This window comes from Girardinichthys multiradiatus, chromosome 7, assembly GCF_021462225.1.
Source record: "Girardinichthys multiradiatus isolate DD_20200921_A chromosome 7, DD_fGirMul_XY1, whole genome shotgun sequence".
Lineage (NCBI taxonomy): Eukaryota > Metazoa > Chordata > Actinopteri > Cyprinodontiformes > Goodeidae > Girardinichthys > Girardinichthys multiradiatus.
The window spans coordinates 17,331,564-17,353,484 of NC_061800.1; the positions used below are offsets into that span (position 1 = coordinate 17,331,564).

The window sequence follows — 21,921 nt, forward strand, 5'->3', positions numbered from 1 at the left end:
TATTTTAGGCCTGCGTAATTAGCTTTATCAGGATTCATCATTGTGCCTCTGATTGCCCCTTGTGACAGTGCATTAAATTATACCCTCTGATCCAGTAACCCTTAATAAACAATTTGGATGAGTTTCTGGGCTAGCAATTTAAGGGAACTAGTTTTCATTAGTTAAATCAAGAAGATCCTAGAAACTCCTGTTATTTAAAAGAAAATTATTGATATGAAGAGGATTATGCGTGTATGTGTGTTGTTTTTTTTTGTCTTTTGGAATTTTTAAATAAGGTGTGATTTTTCTTTTACCCTGTTTTGTAGTAAAGTGACATTGAACAGCTTGGCAATTCCTGATACTCACTGCTCCCCCGATGGAGAGGGCTACCAGTGCCCTCTTGGCTTCAAATGTTTGGATCTTGAAGAACTCGGCCTCAGTAGACAGGAGCTTGGTTACAGTGGATTCAATGAACTAGGTATATGTTGTTTTTCTCCCTGTATGACATTGATTCAGATAAAAAAACGTTTAGTTTTTGATCATTTGCGATTATCAAAATTATTTGCATTTTCTATATGCCAAAATATTAAGTGATAATCTTTTTAGACTTTCTTTATATCAGGGGTTTTCATATATTTTCTTAGTACTTGGTAAATTTGCCATTTGAACCGTATGAGATTGGTCATATGTTTTTGGTTTCCTGCCATAATAGTAGGACATAGTTTTGGTCCAGTCTGCCTTCCAAAACTAGTTTAAATAAGTCAGGGTTGTAGGTCATATTTGCCCCAAATTGTTTCTGATATCAAAGTCTAAGGACCATAATGGCAACTCTCTAAAACATTGACCTTTTTGCCATTTCTTCTGTCTTGTAGTATCTATTTCTGTTCATTGGGTTGCAAACTTAGGTTCGACAAATTTGATCAAAGTTTAAAAACAGTTGAAAATCTTCGACTGAAAATATGCCTTTATGTATGTCTTCTCCTGGCTTTGTATTTTCTAGGCACGAGTATCTTCACTGTGTATGAAGCTGCATCACAGGAGGGTTGGGTCTTTCTCATGTACAGAGCCATCGACAGTTTCCCACGCTGGCGCTCCTACTTCTACTTTATAACTCTCATTTTCTTCTTGGCTTGGCTCGTCAAGGTTAGAGCTTCTGTCTTTCTATTGCTCTTTTCATAATAATTCCAGGAGGCAGTTAAACATGAAAAAACTTCAGTTTAATTGACATTACCCAATATTTTACCTACAGGCATAGTGACTTCAACTTGTTAGTAAAATGTCCTCAGGCTAATTAGTAAAGGATTGTCATCTCACATATTGTGAAGAGAACTCAAGCACAGAACCTTTTCTGGGTCATTTACTTTTAATTGCTTTAACATATCTTGGTTTCACTCTTCATGTCCTTTGCATTCCAGAATGTGTTCATTGCTGTCATCATTGAGACATTTGCTGAGATCAGAGTGCAGTTTCAACAGATGTGGGGGTCGAGGAGCAGTACCACCTCAACTGCTACAACACAGGTACAACTATCACATTCATAGACACAAAATGTTATGACAGCTTGGTTATGTTGTGTGCCCTGGCCCTTCAATGTGAAACTTATATTCTAAAGATCTATAGAGCTGAATTCTAAAAAAAAAAAAGTTGTGTGCACAAATATGTTCAGGAATCATTTTCTGAGGTAATAATCTATTGAACTTTGTCATATTTACCCATGCACCAACATACAAATGATACAAATGGTTGAAGGTTACTATTACATCAATGTGGCCTGCCTACTTTGATGCTGGATTGAATCTGGATTTAATAAAGTCAATCATGCAATTAGGATGCTGTCTTGAGATATCCTTTTTGTACAGCAAAACTGCCCTGGCACATGCAGGCAGCCATCTGCTCTATATGATGTGCCTTAAATGACGTGCCTTAAAACGACAGAACACGTGAAAAACAATAACTTTGTCACATTATTTAAGCTTCAGTGTATGCAAACTAGTTCATAATGATAAGGTGAAATGAAAAAGATAGAATTTTCAAATGTATTTTATTAGGAATTTAAGTAATACACCAACACAAAAAACTGCATAATAGTGCAGTTGAAGAAAAAGAATCCATGGTTTTAATTTTTTTATAAATATAAATATGAATAGTGTGGAGTGGATTTTATTGAGCCCCATTTACTCTGTTACCTGAAAATAACATTCTGTGTACCCAGTTGCTTTCAGACAAATTGTCCAGCAGGTGTATTTTAATCTCAATGTAAATACTGCGAAATGGATACTTTTGTGGGGAAGTTCAAAGCTGAGGTTGTTTATAAAACAGTATTTCAGGTTTTGACCATCTTAAAAGCACCAGTCTACCATCTGAAATTGGAAAGACTATGGTAAACTCCAAACCTATCAAGACATGTTTGCTCAGCCAAAATGACAAAGAGAGCATTATTTATTGAAGCAGCTAAGATACAATGTAAGCTAAGCAGCTTACATTGTGTCTGTAGACAAGCAGAACAGCAAGAGCTAACAAACAGCCAGAGCTGCAATAGACTGGTTTAAATCAAAGTTTATCCTTGTGTTAGAATAGCCTAATCAAAGTCCTGTCTTGATTCCAATTGACGGTCTTTGGCAACCTTTGATGCTATCAGACAACCTCCATCCAATTTGAGCTTGAACTGATTTGCCAAAAAAGAGAATGGGTAAAATTCTCAGTCTCTATATGTGCAATGCTGGTTGAGACCTACCCTAGAAGACCTGGAGCTGTGATCACAGCAAAAAGGAGGTTCTACAAAGTATCGAGTTAGGGAACCTTAATATACATAGAAACCACACTTTACAGATTTGTATTTGTAGAACAAGTAGAAAACTGTTGTATTTTCCTTCTATTTCACATCTATACATTACTTTGTGTTTTCCTGTCACATAGAATTAAATTAAAATACAATAAAGTTTGTGCCTGTAACATAATGAAATTTGAAGGATTACAAGGTGTAGTTAGCAAAGCACTGTAAATATTTGACTAAGTGACAAATACATTCATGATAGCATCCAATTTTTTTTTCCACACAGTGGTTTTAGTGGTTCTCTGAAATGTTGCTTTGGGGTATTTTTGCTTTTTGTTTTAATTCTTGGCACATTGAGAATTGATCATGTAGTGTAAGTCGATGGGAAAACTAGAACTTTTAAGCTTGAGGACATTTCTTTAGGCTTCAGAAAGTCTATAAGATTAATAAAAGAAAATCTGTTTTTCCAGGATGTGGCTTTACTGAATCATGTATAAGTATGTATTGAATTTGTGGCTGTTCTGTAAATTAGGAAGGGTTTTGATTGGTGCTTTGCAAGATTAAAAAACTTCTGCATTTATGTTTTTGTATCAGGGAAAGGATCCAATACTTTATCCCAACCAACCAAAAGCAGAAGTAAATCTGCTCTTTTGGTAACATATAGAAGTATAAATAAAATTTTGCTGGCAATTTCTGAATGTTTTTGCTGGCAAAGATAATTTTATTCACAGATTAAAATGACAAATGCTGCTGCTGCTGAATCATCTGAACTACCTCTAACTGGTGTTTGAGTCAGAGGGACTCTGTTTAAATATAAATATGTGGTTCTTGGCAGGTTTCAGTTATATTTGTGGCCATATTTCTGGGCTTTGCCAATGACTAGCTACTAAAATGAAATAAACACCTCACAAATATGATTAGTCTGAGTGGTAATGTAGATCTAGCAACTTTATAGTCCAAAATATAAATGGCTAAAAATCAATTCTATTAAGAACACTGCATTTACTCATAAGAAGAACGTAAGAAGGAGTTACTGTGAATTAGTTTTGTCTGAAAAGCAAACCAACTAAAAAGCGGTAAAATGAGATCATGGTAATTTGTGGTTTTTAATATAAGCACAACATATAAAGGTGGGTGTTATAAATGTGACACCTTGTTTCATCTATATTTTAGACTTTTATTTTGAAGTGGGAAAGGAAGTAGTTCTTGAATTGGCCTGTAGACAGCCTGCTAATACAGGCTGCTCATCCTGCTGGCAGATAAGCATTGAAGAACTACTAAAACTTCTAAAAAAGAAACAAGTAAAACAACTACTAAAACACTGCCTCAAGATGGCGCAGTCATCCATATATGGTTGTGCCCTCATGTTCTAGTGAATGTGACTTAAAAAGGCTCTTTTTTGTTTCAGAAAAGTGCATTTTATAATTATATTCCTGCTTTGAAAACTGATCGAAAGGATGATTGTGATTTATTTACATTTTATACTTTAGACTTTTAGGTCTTGTGGCTCTAAAATATGATGATTAAATCCTACAGGGAAATGTAGTCTCACAAAAGACCTTTAAGCAGTTTTAAGTGATATGACTTGGGAAGTTATGAAATACTTTCATTAATTCAGTAATGCCACAATGTGCTTGTGGTACTAGGAAAACTGTAAAGACCTTGAAAAGAACTATCAATTTTTGTCACCATCCAAATAAATTATCACACCAGCAACCCGAATCTTTATCTTAACGTCAATTACAGAAGGTGAAACAAAATAACCCTTTCTTGATCCTCCCAAGAGAGGTCGACTGGGATAAAGGAGTCTTAGGAGACAAAAACCTGTGCCATAGTTCCTGTTTCTGGACTTTGCCATATTTTGTCCATATTTATTTTAATAGAGATTAGGCTCGAAAGGGTAAGTATGCCGACAAGCTATGAGGGATAAGCTAAACTTTGTTCTTAAAATCTGCTGCCTTTTGTGTCATCCAATGAATTTTAATTTACAGATTGTATATCAAATTATAGTAAACTGCAGAGAATTTTGGCTTCTGTCTTCTCTGTAAATCTGAGTTCTGCAAGACAACGGTGTCTGTGCCAGATTACTGGATAATAAAAGCAAGATGATAATCATATTGGATTGCAAAGCAGAGCTTTAGCAGGATGTGAACATGCTATGTTGATGTTCAGGTAGGTGACAAAGCTGAAACAGTGTGGGAGGTAGGCATGCAATCAAAGAGAGGAACAGTAAATGGTTGAAGGATTTATGTGGGTCTTGCACTGTGAGAGATTAGACGCACCTTAAATTAGCTGTGTGAAGCAACAGGAAGTTTAAATCTGGAAAGAGATGCACCCTGTAGAGCTTACACAGTCCTCAGGGTTGTCATCTGCTGTTATCTAACCACCTGTACTCAATTTACACATTTTCACCTAAATTTGCTGAGAATTACCATGTTGTTGGCTTTATCCTCTAAGAAGGAAAAATACTCTTGCTGTAGCTGGTTTACAGAAAATGAAAGAAAGTAAATAAAAATTACATCAGTTCTATCCTTGCATGGGATTCTGTAAAAACATGGCAATCCACGCAGGAATCCATAATTACTTATATTGTTTACTCTAAGGGGGTCAAGAGACATCACCATGCCATGTAGCCTTGAGAGTGAGAAATGTAATTTAAAAAAAATTAAGTGCTTCCAAACTTTTACTTAAAGTGGAACCAGGGTGAAAATCCCATTTTATTTTTTTTGGGGGGGACACTAAACAGAATATTTCAGAGAGTAATTCTTGGGGGGACATGAAAAAAAAAAGCTTGAAGCTTGCTCTCTCTGTCTTTCCTGCTCCTTGGCAATTTTTTAGCATGTTAAAATTAAGTTATTGAAAGTAATATTTGTAGTTACAGCATTGCTCTTTATTAGTCCATATATTACCCTTATACAGGTTTTTCTATGTTCAACCAGCAATATGAACAGTGGTATTAGATGGAAGGTAGAAACAGTCCATCTTTATGATTACATCTAACAGAACTTATTTGCATCCTGCTCTAATTTACACTTTAGTCCATCAAAGTATTGAAGCTCAAAGTTCAAAACTTTAAAGTAAATACCTTCGAAAATAATCAAACAAAATCAAACTCCTCCTCGGAAATATATATTTACTTTACTGTCAATGAACAAAAATTGAACAACATATTACAACTATGCCACAAAACAGGCGCGTAGTTAGACCTGAGCGGAAGCCCCAGATGTTTTCTGAATAGCCCCGGACTTCTTGATAGAAGAAATTTAGAAGTATTTAAAAGATGCAGCCACAATATGGTACTGGACTTCACATTTTAATTTAAAAACAATCAGATTTTTTCATTTGTGGTCCATATAATCACCTCCCGCTCCACCTAACCTGACTATAAGTTGAAAGGAGAAGACAAAAAAAAGTTATTTGCACACTCGTGGCACCGCTATTGCACAACTACGCGCCCAGCCAGAGACGGACTCCATTCTGGAGAAGTCCAGAAAAGCAGTTTACTCCAGGTCGACCTACCTCCTTCATTCCCTGAAAAGTTACACTGAGCGGCTCAAACAGGGCTCATTTCAGAGCAACCACAGAGTCAACCGGAGAGTGGGAGCCTGGTGGGTGTGTTCAGGAACAGGTGGACACCAAGCGGTATAACCCAGACGAAGATAGCGGTAAAACCTGAATGCTTGGAATGGGCTGATTGTAAGTTGCAGCTAATCACTGATTCACCCAGCAAGACATGTTGGAGGTTCACTCTAATGAGCATCTTCAGGTTCATGATGAGGGACTTTCACCTGAGCTACAGGTAAAGGTAAATGATCTGTGATAGAAAACAGCAGCAACCTTCTCTGTGACCTTCTAGCCGGATTTGCAACATAATGTGAAAATATCTGGTCCTTTACTTCAGTCAAAATAAAAGCATTTAATCCTAATGTATCTGAGCTCATTAAAAGGTCCTTGAGATCATCACATTGATCTCATGGTAGCAGCCAGTGTTATAGTCTAGTTCTACATGTAGACAGAACCAAGTGTTGCTCAATAAACCAGGAAAATATCTCCTGGTTCCAGTAAGACGTAGTAGAAAGAGCAAAAATAAGCCTCCCTCTTCTCTTTCATATCTTCGGTGCTGATTCTAAACATACAGCTCTGGGTTTAAAGATGCAGTATAATTAAGAAATTAATCATAGCAATTAATCATTGATTAGTTAACTATTTTATTTTTCTGAATTACACATGAAATATTATATAAACTAAACTAATTAAACAAGAATACAGTTTTACTGAAGGTGAGACATACATACCATATGTATACAGTTATTAATAACTGTAATATTAGTACTGATAAGGTCCAGGATGAGGCTCTATGCACTATTTTAAACACCACAACTTAACACCTTTCCTCTCAAAGTGTTTAATAGTAAGAACTGCAATAATATCTCACTTTCTTAGTGCTGAACAAAAGACTGTTGTAAAATGTTGCATTAATTATTTTTGGCAAATTTCTCCAGAAGTGGAATGAAAATGAAGGGCTGAAAAGATTCAAAAATTCAGATTAAGTTCTTTTCTAAATACCTCAAACTGTGTCATTGTTTGCTTCAGCAAAATGGTTTTTCATCAGGCCTAAACTCTTTTTCTATTTCATTCACCTTCTAACAAAAATAAAAAGTAAATTTATTACAAACCTTTTTTGTTTGATTCACAATAATTTACATTCAATCTAAAACCAGCCGAGACAGAGAACTGGTACAATATGTCCTATATTATTTTAATTTAAATTACCTATAAATTGTCTTATTGAAATCTAAATATTTTGGATTTGGGCTAAAGCCCCCAATGTTTTGAGACCCTAAAAATGCCCCTGCCACAAAATATGGCAACTTATAAATGTACAGTGCTTAACCTTTGAAGTTATACATTGTAACAGTTTGCCTATAAGTAAAATATGCTTTTACCATTTATTAATGTATCTGATGTATGTTATCTGTCTGTGAAAAACTAAATTACAGTGTTTGTCAAATAAGTTTTTCTTCTCAAAGAAGCGGAACAATGTTTTGTATCAAATTTTTATCAATCAAAACTTAGCAATTTTGGGCTTAAAAATAAATTGGATATCTGTCAAACCAAACATTTAAGTCATGTAATAACTACTAGGCTACAAAACATAATCAAAACTCTGACCTCAAAATTAAATGAAATACACTTCAAAATCTGGATCTCTCACAGAGAACACATCTAAAATGTCAGTAAAATTTGAATTAGTATTATATCAAACAATAACATTCTGACAGGGGTTTTTGAAAAATCTGTCCACTCAGTTGTAAGTTATCTCTTTTCCATCCTCGCTCTTTTCTCATCTGTCCCATCAGTGCTGCTACTTACATACTCGTTTCAGCTTGTTAACCATCATAAACTAGGCTATTTGCTTAATTACCAAGCTAATAGGTGAGGCTGGTTTTGGACAAGCGGGAGAAATATCACTTTTTATGTTATAACCATGTACTCTCTGAAGAAGTGGTGTGATAAATGACTTAATGGCTTTTACACATTGGTTTCAATTTCCTCATCAAGAGTGTCTGGCTAGCTCTGACAACGGAGCTGCCGAGAGTAGCAGCCGGTAGCCCCTCAACAGCATGTGCATGTGGACCAAACCAGTTTGTGGGATAGGAGTGTCGTGACCTTTTACTATCTAACTTGCATAACTTTAGCTGTGCTTTTATTAATATTACTATATTATCATTTAAAAAATGTTTTTGTATTTACAGTGATTATTGGGGGGGACATCTTTATGGAAGGGGGGACACATCATCTCCGTCCCCCCCAGGATTTCCGCCTATGTGGAACTAAACCCCAAATCAACTTTTCTTTGCAGATAAACTGTATAAATTAAGCATTTATGGTGCTATCTTTGTTACTTTGCAATTTTTTACCTTTTCATGTAAACTTGTTTAATTCTGCAATACTTGTCCAAAAACCGTCTTAGTGCTGCCCTCTTTGGGTTGAACGCTGGCTACTGCAGTTGAAAGTTCCTATTGGTTCAAATGGTACAGCTTGGTACATGTCCACAGCCCGGTGTTCAGGTATAAAACCATCTCACTCAGACACACGCCCCCGTAGCGAGTCAGGAGTTGGAATTAGCCCATTTTAGCAATGATGATGCTAACATCACTTTTCCACTCGCAAACTAGACCTAATAAACCTATGCTTTGGCAGCGCTGGCTTCGGGCATTGCTGAGCCTGTGCCTTTAGCCAGCCGATGGAACTAATGAGGCTCAGGCCGCTGGGCTTCGTAAAGCCTCCCTCAACTTGCGGAATGAGCGGGGTGAAAAATCCTCAAAAGATCTACAGGTCCTTCTCAAAATATTAGCATATTGTGATAAAGTTCATTATTTTCCATAATGTAATGATGAAAATTTAACATTCATATATTTTAGATTCATTGCACACTAACTGAAATATTTCAGGTCTTTTATTGTCTTAATACGGATGATTTTGGCATATAGCTCATGAAAACCCAAAATTCCTATCTCACAAAATTAGCATATCATTAAAAGGGTCTCTAAACGAGCTATGAACCTAATCATCTGAATCAACGAGTTAACTCTAAACACCTCCAAAAGATTCCTGATGCCTTTAAAACTCCCTGCCTGGTTCATCACTCAAAACCCCAATCATGGGTAAGACTGCCGACCTGACTGCTGTCCAGAAGGCCACTATTGACACCCTCAAGCAAGAGGGTAAGACACAGAAAGAAATTTCTGAACAAATAGGCTGTTCCCAGAGTGCTGAATCAAGGCACCTCAGTGGGAAGTCTGTGGGAAGGAAAAAGTGTGGCAGAAAACACTGCACAACGAGAAGAGGTGACCGGACCCTGAGGAAGATTGTGGAGAAGGGCCGATTCCAGACCTTGGGGGACCTGCGGAAGCAGTGGACTGAGTCTGGAGTAGAAACATCCAGAGCCACCGTGCACAGGCGTGTGCAGGAAATGGGCTACAGGTGCCGTATTCCCCAGGTCAAGCCACTTTTGAACCAGAAACAGCGGCAGAAGCGCCTGACCTGGGCTACAGAGAAGCAGCACTGGACTGTTGCTCAGTGGTCCAAAGTACTTTTTTCGGATGAAAGCAAATTCTGCATGTCATTCGGAAATCAAGGTGCCAGAGTCTGGAGGAAGACTGGGGAGAAGGAAATGCCAAAATGCCAGAAGTCCAGTGTCAAGTACCCACAGTCAGTGATGGTCTGGGGTGCCGTGTCAGCTGCTGGTGTTGGTCCACTTTGTTTTATCAAGGGCAGGGTCAATGCAGCTAGCTATCAGGAGATTTTGGAGCACTTCATGCTTCCATCTGCTGAAAAGCTTTATGGAGATGAAGATTTCATTTTTCAGCACGACCTGGCACCTGCTCACAGTGCCAAAACCACTGGTAAATGGTTTACTGACCATGGTATCACTGTGCTCAATTGGCCTGCCAACTCTCCTGACCTGAACCCCATAGAGAATCTGTGGGATATTGTGAAGAGAACGTTGAGAGACTCAAGACCCAACACTCTGGATGAGCTAAAGGCCGCTATCGAAGCATCCTGGGCCTCCATAAGACCTCAGCAGTGCCACAGGCTGATTGCCTCCATGCCACGCCGCATTGAAGCAGTCATTTCTGCAAAAGGATTCCCGACCAAGTATTGAGTGCATAACTGTACATGATTATTTGAAGGTTGACGTTTTTTGTATTAAAAACACTTTTCTTTTATTGGTCGGATAAAATATGCTAATTTTGTGAGATAGGAATTTTGGGTTTTCATGAGCTGTATGCCAAAATCATCCGTATTAAGACAATAAAAGACCTGAAATATTTCAGTTAGTGTGCAATGAATCTAAAATATATGAATGTTAAATTTTCATCATGACATGGGAAATAATGAACTTTATCACAATATGCTAATATTTTGAGAAGGACCTGTATACGTGGTAAAACTACCAGCATCAATCTGCTCACTCTCCATGTTCCAATATGTCAAATTACCCTAGCTGCCACTTTCTGTCGTCCTCCTGACCACACCCCCCACTTAACCCCTTCCACTCATCCCCACATTTGGCCGTGCCCCTCAGTGTCTCTTGGTACTCCCCACATTGGTGGCATTTTTCAAAATATGTCTGGGGCGGAGTTATGCTTTTACATTGGGTTTAGTTGCACTTAAAGCTTTCCTATTTTAATCAAATGTCTCAGAATTAATCTGAAGTGGGAAAAGATGGAGCAACTGAATATGCTGACCTTTTAAAATTAGCATTCATAGTTAGGTGCAGGACCATCTCAGTTAACCAGAATATCATTGAAAAGTTGCTTTATTTATGTAAATTATATAAAAAATTTAAAACTTGAATTTTACAAAATACAGCCTTATTGACACTTGCTAGCAAGGTGTGCATAATAAAGTTGTTTGACGTTCCTTTGCCTTCAGAATGGTTTAATTCTTTATGGCATAGATTCAACAAGATCTCTGAAATGGTTCTCAGAAATTCTGGTCTGTATTAACATAGTAGCATCATGCAGTTGCTGCAAATTTGTACACTGCACATCCATGATGGGAATCTTTGCAATTGTGCTATATTGGGTTGAGATCTGTTTACTGGGGAGCAGTTTGAGATGATTTGAGCTTTATTAAATATTGAATTATTTTCCTGGATAGCAGCAATACTAGGGGAAGAAGTAGTTTTTAATTGATCTCAGCCCAAATTGTGCCTTGAAAATATCTCCTAAACAGGTGTCAAACTCCAGTCATTGAGGACCAGTGTCCTGCAAATTTTAGAGATGTCTGTACTTTAACACTCCTGAATGAAATAAAAAGGTAATCAGCAGGACTCTTTAAGCTAGAATGCATGCTGAGTAGTTAATTCAGTCATTCAGGTGTTTTGGACCAGGAACACTTTGAAAAGTTGCAGGACTCCGGCTCTCGAGGACTGGAGTTTAACACCCCATGCCGTTACACCCTCACCAGCAGCTTAAACGTTAATACATGACAGGATGGATCCATGCTTTCATGTTGTTTACGCCAAATTCTGACCTTACCATCTGAATATGACAGCTGCAATTGAGATTCATCAGAACAGGAAACATTTTTCCAATCTGTTATGGTCTGTTAAGCAATTGAACAAATGTACCAAATAAAGTGGCCATTGAGTGTATTTCAAGAATTTCCTTCTGCTCGTTTTCATGATTATGGCTTACAGCTAATGAAAACCTAATGTTCTCAGAAACTTTTATTATTATGGAAGACCTATTAAAATGAAGGTTTTTAATACCCAAATGTCAGCCTACTGAAAAGAATGTCCATCTACTGTGCAGTATATGTGCTCATTACTTGGTCAGGGCACTTTTTGCATGAATTACGGCATTAATGCAGTGTGGCATTAAGGTGATCAGCCTAGGTTTTCTATTGGTTACGTTTTTCCTACACTTTTCCCCCCAATGAGTTTTTTATTAATCTGCTTATTTACAGCAGTCTGTGCACAGACAGCTTCTTTAGCAATGTCCTTTTGGTGGCTTTAGAGATGTCTGCTCCTGGAGGCAGGACTTCCCCCTAGTATAAGTGCCTGACGTCACACAGATGATCTTCAGTCTAACACCTCTTCTCGCTCCTAGAAACATCTCTCAGACGGCTAGTACGGGAACTGTTGAGCTAGCTTACCTGTTCAAAGAGCGAGCTAACTAACTCTCTGGAACACAGTTTGCTTTTGTAGACCTCAGAGAGAAAAGTCAAGCAATGCTTGTACCTGAATTACCCCTGTTTATGAATGAATACCAGATACACAAACAGCAATTCATTCCTACTTAACTTAGTGCATATGATCGCGTGATAGTATGACACTCTTGGATCCAGTTTGAAGAGTTATGTCTATTTCCCAGCAAAGAGACATTAGTGTGCTGTGTCCCTCCGTCCAGTTCCGCTGGAGACCTGCGTGGAAGAGGTCTGTCTGTTGCAAAAGCTAGGTTTTATTTCGAACAGTGACGTCACGGGAAGTCCGCTGTTACTCTTGTTCCTGGCTATGGTGGAAGTAGGTTAATTCAATTCAATTCAAAAATACTTTATTAATCCCAAAGGGAAATTAAATGTTGTTGTAGCTCATCATGAAGGTTTCTTCAAAGAGCTCCTGTGCTGCTGACTACCTGGTTAGACACACGACCCTTCAGTCTCACAAACTGTGGTCTGTTTGTCAGGGAGTCTTTAATCCAGGAGATTGTTGAGGCCTCCACCTGAGTCTTCTGGAGTTTCTGACAAAGCAAATCAGGTTGGATTGTATTAAATGCACTGGAGAAATCAAAGAACACGATCCTCACAGTGCTACTGGCTTTGTCCAAATGACAGTGGGTTTGTTGAAGCAGGTGTATGATGGCATCTTCAACTCCAACTCCACAGCAATAAGCAAACTGAAGGGGGTCCTGATGGTTTACTGTTTGCTTACTCAGGTGGGCCAACAGGAGTCTCTCTAGGACCTTCATGATGTGGGATGTCAGGGCAACAGGTCTATAGTCATTGAGGACTGATGGGTGAGTTTTCTTTGGTACCGGAATAAGACAGGAGGTCTTCCACAACACCGGAACCTTCTTCTGGGCCAGGCTAATGTTGAAGAGGTGCTGCAGAATCTGACAGAGCTGCTCAGCACAGGCCTTCAGGACTCTAGGGCTGACATGATCTGGACCTGCAGCCTTATTCCGATTCAGTCTCTCCAGTTGTCTCTTCACCTGACTTCTTGAGACACACAGGTGGAAGGGGGAAGCAAAGGAAGCATCAGCATCTTCTGATATGGTTGAAGGCAAACATGTAGAAGCAGAAGGGTCTAGGGCTGAGGTGGAAGATAATAAATTTGAGGTGTTACTGTACAGCTGTGGGTCAAAGGAAGGTGGGATGTCTGTTTGGCTGTGAGCAGAAAAGGAGGATGCGAAGCTTGTTTCTGAACTGAACCTATTGAAGAATGTGTTCAGTTCATTGGCTCTGTCCAGACCTTCATAGGTCTGATCATCCTTCTGCTTGAAGCCTGTGATCTTCATCCCTGTCCACACATCTCTGATATTGTTTTGCTGGAGCTTGCTCTCCAGCTTCTTCTTGTACACCTCCTTGCTGTCTCTTATCTTGCTTCTGTAAACTCCTCAATAATTCTCTGTCTCCCTCTCTGAAGGCTCTTTTTTCTTGTTAAGCAGGTCCTTAAGGTCACTGGTGATCCAAGGTTTGTTATTGGGGAAGCATCTCACGGTTCTGGTGGGGATGATGTTATCCACACAGACGTTTATATAGTCGGTTACACACTCAAGTCATGGCATTGATCCCCTCTCCATGTGGCTGGCACAGTGCGTCCCAGTCTGTATCTTCAAAGCAACCTTGCAGAGCTTCTTCAGCTTCCTGTGACCATTTTCTCACAGTCCTCTTTATTACAGGTTGCCTCTGAACAAGGGGCTTATATTTCGAGCAGAGAAAAATAAAATTGTGATCTGATTTGCCTAGAGGCGGTGGAACATAAACTGTTGCCAAAATAACACTGGTGAACTCTCTGGGTAAATAATATGGACAAAACCTTACTGCCAACAGTTCAATATCTGGACTGCAGAGATGACACTTCAGTTACATGTCCTGGATTACACCATCTTTTGTTCACAAGTACTGCCAGTCCACCTCCTTTACATTTGCCGCTCTTCTTTAAATCTCTGTCTGCTCGTATGGTTAAAAAACCCGGCAGAGAGACGCTGGAGTCAGGGATATGATCCTGCAGCCATGTCTCAGTAAAACACATAATACTGCATGCCCGGTACTCTGGCTGGGTCCTTTGTAGGGCTTGAAGTTCATCCAACTTGTTTCCCAACGATCTCACATTGCCCATCAAAATCAACGGAAGAGACGATTTGAACTTCCTCCTTCTCCTCTCTCTTCTCTTAGCTCCTGCTCTGCTTCCACGGCGTCTCCTTTTCAACTCATCAGGGATTTGGGGTAGTAGTTGAAATATTATTTGAGCTTTTGAGATATTAATCAGCTGCTCCCGGTTGTAAGAAACAACCCCATTGCCATGGCAATGCATCATAATAAATGTCCAAAAATAGAAAGTATTAAGAAAAATCCTCCAAGCTGCACAGCATCCGACACTGGAGTGGACAGTCATCCAAAAAAAAATCAACTATCCACCACAAGAGGAATAGTTCCCAAAAAAGAATAAATCAGAATCAAAAGTAACAGAGCTACTCCAACCTGCTGCCACCTTGAGCGGCGCAATTCTAGAAATGCGATTTATTATGAAAGTTCCAGAAAAGTTCTTACTGGCCTTTAATGTTGTAACCCATGGCTGGGGTCCCAACACCTGGTTTTGCCTCAGAAACAATTTTTGATGTCAACCCCCCCATTTGTAGCCTACTTAGTGTTGGGTGTATGATTATTGATTGAATAATCTTGATCAATAATTATAATTACAAATCATAATCTGACAAAATCAATTTCTTAAACATAAATCCTCATTTACGAATCGAGACCAGAGATGTTTCTGGTGTTGTAATTGTGGCACAACGCCTCTGACAATTACAACCGTTAAATACTCCGTAATAATTAATAACTATTGCCGGAGATGTCACTGTTTAATCGACCGTTTCTGCCGAAACGTGTGGAACGTGAACCTTATTTTGACTGACACATCACTTTTTGCACACAATGAAACACCAAATGCTCTCTCTTTATCTATGTGAATATTTATTAATTTTCACCTACTCAACATGCAAAATTCTACAAACACAGGGGTAACACATCTAAATAAGCAGAATCAACAAACGGTAGTGGGTATGTATTGAGTCAACCAGCAGTTTATGGCACTACAGACAAAGGGAGAGGGGGATATGAGTGGTGGCGAGTGGTGGGGGTTGGAACGCAGCTCCGACTGTCCTTATGGTCTTCTGATCATAAAACTTCCCCCTAACTCCTGACCACAAAGGATTGATAACTTTTGGCGGCAAGCTAGCACAGTGAGATTGAAGACAAAGGTAAAATGGAGAATTTTACCATGAGGTCGTTTTAACAGTCCAGTCTTGAAACGCACCCGCGTTCAGATAGTAAACACAAACAGCTCTGGGGGACACGGCGGATCCTGATATTACATAACACATCAAAGTTTCAACAAGCAAGGTTACATGCACATATTATTCAGAACACATGAGATCCTAACCAGCGATTCTGATCGCTTCTACAACCTCTGACCCTGCCCAGGCCTTCTAATAAAGAAATAAAAAAAAATGGGTTTTACTTGTGTTGTCTTCTTCCGAGTGAGGGAATTCGAGCGAGGAAAAGTGGGATTAAGTTAATGTGCGTCCACAATTAACTTCAGGGGAACGGTCAGTCTTTGTCCTTTGGTCTTCTTGACAAAAAGGAAAAATATGATCTGACCATCAAAGTCGACTTGAAAATGAAACACGGTAGCGGTTCGTCTCTCCAAAACTCCGTGTCTCCAGTTACGTGTTAACTCACGTCTTCGATCGGCAAAGTGAAATCTCTGGCCTTCTTAGTCCACAGACTTCAGTTATGAATGGTTCGTTGTCCAACGAGAGAGAATGAATGAACTCTGCACAGAATTCTTCTCTTAAAGTGACGCGCTTCAATCACCAGATGATTTCTAGCAGAAGGCAAGTTTTCAAACATGAGCGCCTTCCTATATAGCACCCTGTGACGTCAGACTGGGGACGCCCAGTCATATCAGTCGCAATGCTCGATGGGATATGTAGGAGCGGGCTGTCCTGGGTACAAAATGGCCGATGCCATTGGAGGGGCACAGTGACGTCCAACAACGTGGAGATAATCCAATACTCAGCAAACAAGTGGTCCAACAATAGTGTGTCTTTGTTCAACATTGGGACTTTGTAGGGGCTGTTTATATTAGCTTCACATAGGCATCTTCTAACTGTTACGTTACTCACAATTAACTTCAGACCTTCTTTGATCACCCTGTGGCTGAGTTTTTACCATTCTGGCTATTTTTTGATCCATTCCAATGGTAGTCTTTTGTTTTCTTGCACATCTCACTGGTTTTTCAATTTTAAAGCATTGGAGATCATTTTAATAAAGCAGCTTATCATTTTCTGCGATTTTATACATTTTTCCTTCTCCAGTCAACGTCTTCAAAGTGCACTGTTCTTCGGAACAACATCTGGAACAACCCATTTTTTGTCAGGCTTTTAGAGAGAAACAAATGTACAAAATGTGCTGATGTCATCTTTAAATAAGGGCCACCTGATTGATACCAATTTCTTCACAGAATAAATGATCTCAGTAATTCACACTGCTATTATTTTGAATACACCTGTTTCAATCAATTGTTCAATTATACAGACTCAGGAGCATGCATATAATGAATGTTGGTTCTGTTGGTGTTCTGTGACTCTACTTCACTTACTAGTAAATTATTTGCCATGTGGTAATATGATTACTACAAAAAACTGTGATTGATCTGGTTAGTCTAGTTGGACTACTTTGAACACAACTGTATATGCAATTTTATTTTTCCAGACCATTTATTCTGTTGAGGATTTTGCAGATTAAGTTACTTATGACAAAAACATTACATTGATAATTTATTAATGTGGCTGCATTACTGATAAAGGTATTAATATGCACATTATTCAGATTGTTTTATTTCTGTGGTCACCTGCCTCTTCTTTACAAGAGTTTTTGCAGCTCCACTTGTTTTACATTGGCATGCGCATATCCAAAGTCAGTCATCCTGGTTTGATGCATCACATATATAACCAGCGTTGTAGTACCACATTAAGGTGCAATCCTAAATGTCAGGTTTAGCAATATCTCTTTAAAAATCCCAGATGGCTGGGGCCCTATATCTGCATCACTGTGTAGGGCCCTGGTTTACCTCTCGTTGTCCTCTTTTTTTTTCTAAGGTTGGGCACACGTTTTCCTGAATGTGAACCAGCTATCTTGTTTATTTGAATGTGTCCTGTTTTTTTTTTGTTTTTTCCACTTTTAGGGCCCAAGGCAAGCTCACTACATTTAGAATCTAGCATCCTCTGTTGGGTGTGAATGAATCTATGTATATAATGCTTGAAGCATTTTTTTTTGTGGCCACAGATGTTTCATGATGATGTAGCCACAGGGTTTATATGTGTGTCTTGTCCAGTACTTTGAGTGATGTGCCTGATTCTGTGTGTTTGTGTGAGTTTTCTACCACTTATTTGCTGCCCGTGTGCCGCAGATGTTCCATGAAGACGCCGCCGGGGGATGGCAGCTCGTAGCTGTGGACGTCAACAAACCGCATGGTCGAGCGCCTGCTTGCCTTCAGGTAAGTACACCACATAATGAATATGCTGCTGGTGTGAAGCACTTCTCTCAGTGTCCTATTGGCAGTTTATTATTTCCACTTCTGTGTACAAAGAAAAACTCAGTAAGCATCATTATCCATTTGAAACTTGCAGCAGTTATCTGTACCTTGTTTTCACATGCGTCACTGTATTCAGCTGTTGCGTCTAAGACTAAGTGATACCATTACAAATGAGTTCATATGTGATGCACAGAGCTGCACTAATGACTTGTGGATGCTGGTGTTGACTGGGTTATGTAAGTGAAATGGTTGAGCTTTAAAGATAAGATGAAAGCAGCGGGTGTTGTTTAAAGCTGGGATGCTGCTGATATGGGTAGGGAGTAAAAGAACAGGCCCTTGCTGGGAGAGAGTCCATGGCTACAGGAGGGAGGACAGCTGTCAACAAGCCTTCCTGGAGTAAATATTTCTCCAGAGCATTTAGACACATGCACACACACAAACACACACACACACACACAGAAAGAAAAACAACAGATAAATACAGAGAAATTGGATAGAGAATGGGAGAGAAAATAGAAATTGTGAAAAATGCAGCTTTCCCATTAAAGTAGTATTCTCCCTAGAGCCCTATCTTCAGTAGGAGGGAAATTTAGATGGAGGGGTAACCAGAGGGGTAAACACAACTGACTACCCTTTGAGCCATGTACTGCAGTACATGCAGCACTCAATGTTGTCTTTGTTTCTCCCTTGCAATCACACTAATAAGCTTTTATTGTCACTGTGTTCCAAAAAGACCATCATTTCTGCCAGAAGAATAATTACAGACCAGACGAAGAATAGAATTAGGTTGTGGTCAGACAGCCATTGGCATTGCATCATATAGTGTGCATTTGTAATTCATCATTCATACCAGCTCTACTTAAAATCCCCCTGATTAGTGTAGAAAACAACGGAATGTGTCAGTTGCGACACAATTGCACCGACTACACCAAAACAAATTCCTTATATGTCCAAAAACGTACATGGCAATAAAGCTTTTCTGATTCTGATTCTGAAGAGTTTTTCAGAAGTTGTCATTCAGATTTTGTTGTCAGGTTTAGATCAAAGCAGATTCATGTGTTAGAATGGCTCCACCTAGACCTAAATCCAATTGAGAATTTGTGCCAAGACTTGAGAATTGATGCACACATTTGCTCTTGGTTCAGTCTGACTGAGCTTGAGGTACTTGTTTGATCACAGAAAATTGTTTAATGTGAAATTAATACAAGCCATTGTATGTGTTTAGAAGAAATTGCTCATGTGCTCATGTTTTCATGATTAAATCTGAGCAAAATTAGGAACTGTCTGTTCAGGACAAAAGTATTTTAGGTGATCATAATTTACTTTTTGCTATTATATAGTTTCAAGATATTTTTAAGGCCCAAATAAAAGACTAAAAATAAAGCAGGTTACAGCCTTTGTCAAATCACTTTTTTCATTGTGTGACATCCTTCAACTTTGTTTGTTTCTGCTTGCTTTAACAAGTCAAGTGTCATAAATAAGCCGAATAATCAACAAAAGCTTTAGTGTTTGAATAGTGCTGACATTGACATGAATCACACAGTGCTTGATTTCAAAAGCCATCAATTGTTTTCGCTGTCACAAAGTGACAGCATTTTTTGGCATGTCAAGCCATGAAATTACTCTAAAACTTTTTAGATTTCCTTTATGCTCTCTGGAAACTGCAAGATGTGAGACAAATATTAAAGCAGATTTTCTTCTCTCTCAAATTAAGCTTGTATATGGATTTGCCATATATTTCTTCAGTTAAATAAAATCAAAACTGAAGTAATTATTTCTGGATCAAAGGGGAGCGATTGAGAGTTGGCACACAGCTTCAGTTTCTACAGCTAGAAGCCATTGATCAGGAGCAAAATCTGGATGTAGTGATCAGAGCTCAGAGACACATAAGGACAATCACCAAATTGGCCTTCTATCACTTGAAGAACATTTCCAGGATTAAAGGACTAGTGTCCCAGCAGGATGTTGAAAAACTCAGCCATGTGTTTATCTTTAGTCTTCATAGGTCTGCCTAAAAAGTTTTAAGTTTTATGGGCTGTATTTCCTTTTTCCTACTTTAACAAAGCCATGTTCTGTTTCGTTTGGGTCCATCGTATATTATTCTAATAAAATACATAATATTTTGTGTTTGCAGTCTATGAAAAACTTTAAGAGGTGTGAATGCCTTTGTGACTATAGTTGTGTTCTAGGGGCACGTTGAAATACCATGGGAAAAAAATGAGTTGGGAATCATGAGTTTAGTCAACTGTTGAGGGGTTGGTAAATGGACTGAACTTATATAGCGCCTTTCCAGTCATACAGACCACTCAAAGCGCTTTACACTAGAGCCACATTCGCACTCACTAACGCTTACACATTCATACACCAATACGCAGATCGGTAGGCAACTTGAGGTTAAGTGCCTTGCCCACAGGCACATCGAAATATGGCAGGAGGAAGCTGGAATCGAACCCACAACCTTCTGATTGCAAGACGACTACTCTTCCTACTGAGCCGTCAGTGCCTTGGGTGATTTACTACATTTAGTCATGTTAAATGTAAACACTGTGTGTACACCAGGGGTCTCTGTAGAAAGATCAGTAAATCAACATCTGTGCAGTCAGTATAAAACCATGTCAAAGACTGAGAACATTAATAGATCCCAGATTAAAAGCTTCAATGTTTACCAAGTACCAAGGCAGCACTGCTTACATAAATATATGCACATTAGTGGATATTGTAGGTCCACAGTAGCGTATGCCTGTTTGTCTGTAACGTCACACATGGAATCAGTTTGTTGTGCTTTAAACAATGTCTGTTCCTTATGTTATTCTGTGAAAAGAAACAGCATGTTATAGTGTATTACGAGATCTTTGGTTGCAGTCCTTCTGTGCTCTATCTTCTAAGTCGTGCAAAAACTTCAAACAGTTTCATGTTCAGTTATGTCAGAGGGGAGCTGTGTTTTTAAGTGGACAGGTAGAACAAAGAAAAGCGGGGGACACCCAGCCTGCATGGCCATCTGTTAGTGCCGGGGTAGTGAAGTGTGAGTTTCTGTTCTGCTCTGTCTGGCTCGAGAGTAATTGGCCATCAAATGATTAAAATGTTTCAGAGCTGGTAGGTGGGTGCTGTTTGCAGAGAGGCCGCCAGCGTGTATCCTTCTTTACATAATCCCTCTATACCTGTTGCAGTGTCTTTTGAAGCACCTGTATGTTTCCAGTCTGATCTGTGCGTCTCTGACCCCGAAGCCTGTCATGCCTGTTTGATGCCTTCCTGTTTGTGCATGAGCGCGTGTCGCTGGTCTGGGTATGTCTGGGTCCAACTGGCTCCATCAGTTGGAGATAGGACATAATTGATTAAACACCTGCTCATTTTGGAGACTGAGAGTAGATAGCAGATGCCTCTCAGTACCAAAGTAGCACTTAAACGCAGTTTTTGTTTTAGAGCTCTTAGGGATTTTTATTGTTACATTAAATTATGCAAAAAGAAGCTAATAATATTGACCATTAATTTTAAAACTTAATTTGTGTTTAATTTATGTTGTTGAAAGTTTTAATATAGGTGTTATGCTTCTGTGTATTTTCTGTCAGTGTGGCAATAGGTCCTTGTGAGATCTATGAGCATTAAATGTATAACAAAAGTATTCATACCCTATGTTACAACTTCAAACTTGAATCTATTTAACTGGTGTTTTATTTGATAGACCAACACATTGTAGTGCATAATTAGGAATATTTTTTTCAAAAACAAAAATTTAAAAAGTGCGGCATACGTTTGCGATCAGAGCATCAGTTTTCACGTCTTGACACAAGTCATTAATTGAATTTAGCTCTGGAGGTTGACTCAAATATGCTTTGAT

General features: G+C 38.9%; 1 protein-coding gene across 10 annotated transcripts in view; it reads left to right on the forward strand.

Annotated features, from left to right (window-relative positions):
• nalcn (sodium leak channel, non-selective) overlaps window positions 1–21,921 on the forward strand; it is a 142,879-nt gene that overhangs the window by 27,689 nt on the left and 93,269 nt on the right. For all 10 annotated transcript variants that reach the window (XR_007038960.1, XM_047370207.1, XM_047370203.1 and 7 more), the window contains 4 exons: window positions 306–457; window positions 980–1,122; window positions 1,395–1,499; window positions 17,961–18,047. Coding sequence is in view for 9 of the 10 variants with exons in the window: in XM_047370207.1 (XP_047226163.1) it covers window positions 306–457; window positions 980–1,122; window positions 1,395–1,499; window positions 17,961–18,047 (487 nt within the window). In the remaining variant the exon portion in view is untranslated. The remainder of the gene's footprint in view (window positions 1–305; window positions 458–979; window positions 1,123–1,394; window positions 1,500–17,960; window positions 18,048–21,921) is intronic.